Source organism: Bidens hawaiensis, unplaced genomic scaffold (assembly GCF_021521415.1).
Source record: "Bidens hawaiensis isolate Kalapana, Puna unplaced genomic scaffold, B.hawaiensis_p1.1 tig00079198_1, whole genome shotgun sequence".
In the NCBI taxonomy this organism is placed as follows: Eukaryota; Viridiplantae; Streptophyta; class Magnoliopsida; order Asterales; family Asteraceae; genus Bidens; species Bidens hawaiensis.
Genome location: NW_027503551.1, coordinates 1 through 8130, shown reverse-complemented (window position 1 = coordinate 8130; position 8130 = coordinate 1). Strand labels below are relative to the sequence as shown.

Here is an 8130-nt window from a genome sequence, read left to right as displayed (position 1 = left end):
ATACAAGTGGTGGTATTAAGTTCTCGACATGCATATGACAACCAAGTTCTAGATATCATGAACACACTGGTTATTCTCTATAATGGCACTCATATGACATGTGTACATACTATGTATTATATGTGTATTATATATAAAGCAAATCTCACACACGCATGGGAGGAATTAGGTTGCCGATATGTAACATGTGTACACGTCCCCATGACTCATTATCCCCATCTAAATGGTCCATTTTAATTTTTCATTTTTTTAAAACATTTGAATGTGAAAACTTTTGAGAAACTTAAAAACTAACCATGAACAAAGACCTCTACTTGGCATTAATAATAGCAATTAGCAATTTACAATTTCGGCTTTTGTGCACGATCAAGATACTCTAAGGCCAAAAAAATTCAATTTTCCCCCCGTCCCCACACTTGAGGTAAACATTGTCCTCAATGTTTAAAATTTAGCATTTAAAATAACATTTTCGAGGACGGGGTTAAAATTGACTAATTATAAATTATAAAATCGGGCTTAATGTGATGGGCATATCAAATTATACAATTAAACTTTTAACAACGCAACTAATAAAACAAAGGATACTACGAAAACGAAATCACCTAATAAGATAAGAAGAAACTCAGGTGCGCTAGTGATTGCTCTTAACGAACCCGGCTCCTCAATTCACTCAACAATATCTACAAACTCTCACACGTGTAGAAGCATGCTTCTCATAATTGTTAGGATAACTCTTTTAAACCATTTGCAAAACCGTTAATTTTAATTACCAAGCCAATTCAAATAAATTTCATAACTAAATTTGTTAAACGAGTAAATATGCTAAAAAAAACTTAACTCCCTTTCATAGGAATCACGATTACATTTAGCATATGAAACAAGCTATTTAAACCCACCGGTAGCCCGGGTGGATAAGTGAGGTCTCGTGAGGGTTTATAGTGAACTACACCCACAAAGTTCGAATGCAACATAATATACACGTACCTGAATACAAGGTCGGGTTGCCTCTCGATTAGCACTAAATTCTTGCTAAGGTCTTCATTCGGACCATACCTGTATGTGTCGTTCATGGCGGTCTCGTAGGGTGCTTGCCTCCTTCTGATCCTAAACTTGTTCTACTCTCATCATTAGATTTTTCCCATACCTTATCATAACATTTACACATTTCTCTGTAATAATCAAACTCCACCTTTTTTCTTCCTCTCCTTCTTGACTTCTTCTTTACCTTCTCTTCATTTAACCTGCCAATCATAAAACATTTTATCTTTTCTGTTTAATTCTCCTTCTCAGGAGATCCACACTTGTTAGTTTTATGATTAAACGAATTACAAAACACCTTTAAACTCATTTTATTTTCCCCAAACCTCATTCAGACTGTTCCCTCGGCACAATTAATAATAGCCTTTGTTGTAGCTAAGAATGGACTGCCCAGAATAATAGTCGGTTGTGTATTCTTTACATAATCGAGCACTACGAAATCCACAGGATAATAAAATTCACCAAACTTATGATTTCTATTTTTTTTTTTTTTTGCAAACCATCCAGACTTCCAACCTCTTTATTATCCTTTTCCTATTTACAAATCAAAAGAAACTAAAATGAAACTAATCTTATTTTCTTTTTTTCTAATTCACGTGATATGTAGTTTCTCTCCACTTGATTTATTTTATAATCCAAAACATGGTGTAAATTATAGATTTCAAAATCTAATATAATGCTCGTTTCAGCCTGTAATCTGTAAAATATAAAGACAACTTAATGAAATTGCATTCCAACAAATATTAAACTTAAAAGTGCAATATTATTAACAATTAGTCATAGTCAAACACCCACTCTTCAAACAACCGAAAGAAAGAACGAAGCCGGAAGAAATGAAGATCAAAAGCAAAGACAAGACTTGAAGATAAAAAACTGTCGGTTATTATTTTATCTGCAAAAGTCGTCGTCGGTGCAACCAGATCCAAAAAATTCGGAATAGATAATATTAAGACATTTGAAAGCGACACTTATGGGTCATAAAGCCACGTTACGGCCCATAAAGACCGGTGGTAAGAAACAAGATCCGAAAAATCTGGAGTTAAAGATAAGATATCTGAAAAGTTACTTTTTTGGGTCATAAGGACACTGTTGAAAACATGACGACCCATAAGTATTCTAGATTTTTAGCTATAAATAGCATCCCCGAGTTTTAGCCAAAACTGTCTATTTTCTTGCATATCTCTTCTCTTGTTTGCTGAATAAACTCCAAATGATTTCCAAAGAGGTTTCAAGAGTCTCAAGGAGGTTCAAACACTTCTCGAGAGCTTCGAAGTTCTTCCCGAACACCCCACGAGTAGTATGTCTCTATTTTGTAAGTCTAATTTGGTTATGTTAATTGCTATGTTAGGCTAATAATCTATTAGTTTCAACATTAAAGGCACTATTTTGTATTATGATTCGAATGTGAAATAGTTATGTGATTTTTATTATCGAAAGGTTTCGTTTGTATAAATTCTTGAACTTTAAATTCTGAAACTCTGTTAGGATTTAAATTAGTTTGTTGATGAACGTGATCAGTTATTAATATGCTAATGAAGTTCTTCAAAGTTGTGAAATATGGTTTTAATCTTGATAACAAAGGAACAAATTAAATGTCGGTTTTGCGTTTGTCTATGAATTCAAATTTGTTATAGAAATTATACAATGTGATTTAGTATTCCGAACGGCGTGAACACTAAATGATAATTGATACTTTCATCACAGGCAACTCGCACGTTAAGATCCGAACGGTGTGTGCTTAGGGTAGCGAGTTGGCTCTAACTAACGAACTACGCTTACTTAGGCATAAATGAAGGGAACGTCTGAAAGGCGTGACGTTTAGTATTGATACAAATCTTTTAATAATAAAAATCATTGCACCATAACTAATGATGATCGTAGCTCGAATCAAAAGTATGAAATACCCCTTGTGTCGGAACTATCTTTAATAATCGTCTCTTTCTAAGTTAGTTGTTTTACCTATTAGTTATATGTTAATCATTTGTACTACCGTTAGTTTTATGCTTATATAATTTATAATTTGCACAACCCCCCCCCCCCTGTTACGAATACTTGTTCTATGTCGCACCTGGTTATAAAATTGTTAAATCGCATTCTCTATGGACACAAACCTTACTTCCACTCATACTATCCCTAATAGTGTAACGTAGTAAGTTCACCTTTATAGATTTATTTGCTGGAGTTGACGACACCCAACAGATGCTTGCATTAATCTCACTCTAAGCTCGTTCCTCCTGCTTGAGACGCAACTTCTCAGCATGAACTAAAAAGAAGTTGCATAATCTCACGGTCTCACCATTGTTTTTTGCATTTCTTTTATAGCATGCAGTAAAAAATAAGTAAGCATGAAAATTTCAAGTTTTAAGGGTGGATAAGTGTAAGAGGTCACTATGATATTTCAAATTTGGTTTAGGTACATATGAAATTCAAGACGTTTAAAAGCTATATATGAAGCCGTCACTGCTCGCAACGTCCTTACAGATTGCGTTGCCAGTGACAGAATCCGATCTGCATGTGATATCACAATGTAATCCTCCTTCAAAGGTGATAAAAACCGGCTGTCGGTTATAATGCAGCCCTAATCATACACTAATTGGTACTAATAGTAAGTAAAAAGTTCAGCAATAGCTTCAAAATAATACATTGGAATTAATATAGTCAAATGTTATAAAATAGTTATATGTTTATTTCACCTAACCACAATTATCCCAACACAAAAAGACCAAAAAAAAAACAAATGAACATTTACAATACTCAAAAAGCAGCTTCTTAGTTCTCACCATCGCGCACAACAAGAATCGGGCAATAAACACAAATAACAAAAATCGCATTGTCTCACCGGTCCAACAATATTTGCAGCCTTTCGTATCAACTGGTTTTGACCAAACATTCGCGAGTCTAGTGATGCTTCGAAGATGAATCGTTATGTTTCTTTCTGCGTGAACGACCTTTAGGTGCGGGCTCAGCCAATGGACCAGACCATGTCTGGATTGGTGGTTTGGTGTATGAAAAATTGGAGCTAAACGGGACATCGGGCGGGTCAAAAGTTGGATCCATGTGATGTGAAGAGCCCAACGGGTAACCCAGGGTTCCGTCTTGGTGAGGTGGAGGAAATTTCTCGCTTTTGCTTTTTGCATTTGCGTGTGTGATCAGCCGCCGTCTCTGTTAAGTGTAACAAATTCAAGATATGATTGTATGAAAACGAGACATAAACAGGTAAATAATAGGTTAGTTAAAAACAAACGGGACAAATGGGTTGAGAGTCTGGTGTTTTCAATTAGGGGGTCCATGACATCGAAAATATCCATAACCAAAAAACAAACCGAAACAACCAAACCCACACAAAAACCAACGGTTTGGTTGTGTTTTAGTAAAATCCGAATTACTTGTTCGGTTCCAATTTTGCATGTAACAAAACTGAACCGAATTTATGAACTTTATTTTTATTTGGATGTTAATAATTTTTAAAATAGTATATTCAAATAAATAATTTTTTAAAATAGCAAATTCAAATATTTTAGGCCCAAATGTATAATAATCAATAACTAACCAAAAGATTTAGGCATAAATCTATTATTTTCTCGGCCTAAAAGTTTCAAGCCCAGACGGTAAAACCGAACAAAAGCGAAACCAGAAAAAAAAAGGGTCTTTGAAAACCGAATTTCTGGTTTTTGGTTTGGTTTGAGCCCTTTATTTATAAAACTGTAATTGAAATTATATATTTGTAATCATATTTACCACACCAACTATTTACAAAAAATTATATGGTATTTGTAATCATATTTAACCCAACCCTAATTTGACCTGCACCAAAAGTACCATTTGACTGGAACCCTTTTTACTAGCTACAAGTGGGTGTAAAAATAGTGGAGACAAGTAAAAATAAAAGCAAAAAATAAAACTCTATAAAAAAAAACTAGTAGTTTTGCATACATCAATGTTTACTTGCAGCTCGGCATTGGCTTCGGGAGCAGGCATTGCACGTGCAGATCTTTCACGTGTGCGAGTCTTCTTCCCTCCATCAGCATTACTTTTAGCAGCATGTCTCAATCTACCAATAATAATACTCAAGTTTTAATTATAAGCTTACCAATAAATTATTCATTTAATTATTACCTTCTAGCTTCTTCATCACGTAGTTTTGCATCCATCTCTTTACTAGGTGGATATTTTGGAAGACTTGACGGATCACACGCATACGGTTTTGTTGTAAAAAACTGCATAGCAATATTCTTTTAGCATTTATTTAAGGAATTTAAAACTGTAATAACTGAAAAAAGATTGCAATGCTTACTTCACTTTTCAAAGCAGCGGTTGCAGTTTGACGATCTGCAGGGTCGATTGCAAGAAGGGTATCAATTAGCGGCAATGATGATGACGGGAAATGTTTAAATGTTTCGGCTATACAACGTTTATACGAATGTTGGGGTTTAAATATGGTTGCGTGTGGTAATTTTGACTTTTTCCAATATTCTTCAGAAGGCGAACCACATAACTTGAAAATCTTGTGTAGTTGTTCTACCTGATTGCACAAGAAAAAAACACTATAAATCAATTTTTTGAAGGCTTAATATCATAAAAAAATTAACATCCATGCTCATTTTGTACGAAAAAGTAGAGTGCATGTAACTGAAAAGGCTGAACCGAAACAAAAACTGATGGTTTGATTTTATGTTTACGTAAAAACCAAAATTTCAGTTCGATTCTGTTTTTGCATGTAATTAAAACCGAAAAAAACAAACCGAATGTATGGATTTTCATTTCAAATTTTGAATGTTAAGTAATTATAAGACTTATTGTAACCCAAATATTTGAGCTCAAATGTATAATAATCAATTAATCATTAATTAACAAAAACATTAATTTAATCCAACACTTTCGGCCAGAAAATTTCAAGCCCAAATGGTAAAACCAAACCGAAATCAAACGGCTATCAAAGACTCTAAAATCGAATTTTTGATTTTTAGTTTGGGCCCAAAACCTACCCATCCACACCTCTACGAGAAAGTCCCTCAACCAAAATTTAATAGTCCTTTAACTTGTTTACAATAAATGTACTTGTTAAAAAAATCATTTACCCCTTAAACAGGTCAAGACTTTTAAAAAAAATTACCCAAGTCAACATTTTAAACTGAAGGGTTAATCCTAATGGTTCACAAGTAAACGGGCTAAATGGTTAAACCGAGAAAGAAAAGGGTCAAAGATAAAATAATAGGAAGAAATAATTGATAAATCAAAACAAAAGATATACTAGTGATAGAGAGATCATTAGTTACTTTAATTAGTTTATTTGGTTTTCTAGTTAGGAGTCTTGGTGAGCAAGTTAGAGTTTTTAGTATAAATAGATGGTTTAGGGTTATTGTTTTTTGTGTGGTTTTGATCTTAACAAAACATAAAAGAGTCGTAAACTAGAGTTGGGTCACAAAACCCGGTTGTTATTGTGTGTGCTTGATCCAATTAATTCCAACATAAACACTTGGAAAGTCACCTAATCAAATCTCGATAAGTTTAACTGGTAAAGGGTTAAATTTATTAAAAAAATCACAATTGTGAGAAATTATAACAAGTGCATGTACTTGTGAAATTTTTTTAAAATATAACATTTTACCCCTTAAACAAGTCAAGATTTAAAAAAAATAATATGCAAGTCCAAATTTTAAATACTTGGAATGTCACTTCATCAAATCTTGACCTGTTTAATGGGTAAAAGGTTAAACTTTTATAAAAAAATTTAACAAGTGCGTGTATCTTAAATTAATTTAGTAACTTTTAAGTCTTTAACATAGCAAACTGGGGTGAGGAGCTTTTCGTGTACAGTGAGAAATTACCTTCTGTTTTTATGGTTAACCCTATTTCAAAATAAAAAAATTAAAAAAAATTACCTCGGTACGACCTGGCATGATAGGCTTTCCAGCTAACAACTCAGCAAAAATGCACCCTGCACTCCATAAGTCAATACCTACACCATAATCAGTGGCCCCGAGAAGCAACTCGGGTGGTCTATACCATAATGTAACCACCCGACTAGTCATCGGCTGCTTATGATTCGGATCAAAAAACGAAGCTAAACCGAAATCAGCAATCTTCAAACCCCCATCATTATCAAGTAAAAGATTAGACCCCTTTATATCCCGATGTAACACGTATCGGTTGTGACAATGTTCAAGCCCAGATAACAACTGATGCATGTAACACTTGACCTAAAATAATCATAAACAGTTAAAACAAAGAAAACGGCCTTTGATTTAATTTTGAAGCTTGGGTCCTTAATCATCATGAATTACGCTGGACATCCTTAAACTAATATTCATGTTGGTGTTTATTTTCTTTATTGATTTATATTTAATGAAAATTATATACATATTTCTAAATTTCTAAAAAAAACTTGTATTCTTGTCGGGATTCTATTTCGAGTAAAAAAAATTTATATTCAAATTTATTATTTATTGATTTTTATTTAAACTAAAAAACTTGGGGTTTTACTTTCTTCTTTTTTTATGAAAAGTATAATAGGTAAATGCATATTGGTCATTTAACATGAATTTAACTAAAAAAACTAACGCTAATTAGTGCAAACGACGTAAAGATTAAGGAGTAAGGACCCAACTTGTAATTAGGTACGTATATACATAAATGATGAAATTTGTAATTTACTCAAATTAATATTATAAATGAACCTGAGGTTCGGTGAATTTGATTGTTGGGCTAGCAGCAAGTCCAGCTAAATCGTGTTCCATGTATTCAAAAACAAGATATAAACTACAAGACATCCTTGATGTAACCAACCCTTCCAATTTTACAACATTTGGATGGTCTAGACGTCGTAATATTAAAATCTCTCGGGCCATGAATTTTACACTTTCGGGCTCCAAATTGTCGAACCGAACCTTCTTTAGTGCGACTATTTTCCCCGTCATGGTGTCTCTAGCTTTGTACACATTACTGTATGTGCCTTGCCCGATCTGATCACAACATTAAAATGTGTGTAATGCATTATTAGTAATAGCATGCACATCAGGTTTTTTATCCTCGTATCTAAAATTTATCCAAAAAAACACAAAAATGCATTTATCCCCAAAAATTTGTTCATCT

The 8130-nt window shown here is 33.4% G+C and overlaps 1 protein-coding gene across 1 annotated transcript; it reads right to left on the bottom strand.

Moving 5' to 3' along the window:
- Window positions 1-3667: 3667 nt before the first annotated feature.
- Window positions 3668-8001, bottom strand: LOC143607067 (putative serine/threonine-protein kinase At1g54610). Its single transcript, XM_077082642.1, has 6 exons — window positions 7716-8001; window positions 6921-7238; window positions 5333-5560; window positions 5155-5255; window positions 4972-5089; window positions 3668-4200 (listed from the first exon to the last, which is right to left on the bottom strand). Exons 1-6 carry the CDS (start codon window positions 7953-7955, stop codon window positions 3937-3939), a joined length of 1269 nt encoding a protein of 422 aa, XP_076938757.1. The 5' UTR covers window positions 7956-8001; the 3' UTR covers window positions 3668-3936.
- Window positions 8002-8130: the final 129 nt, after the last annotated feature.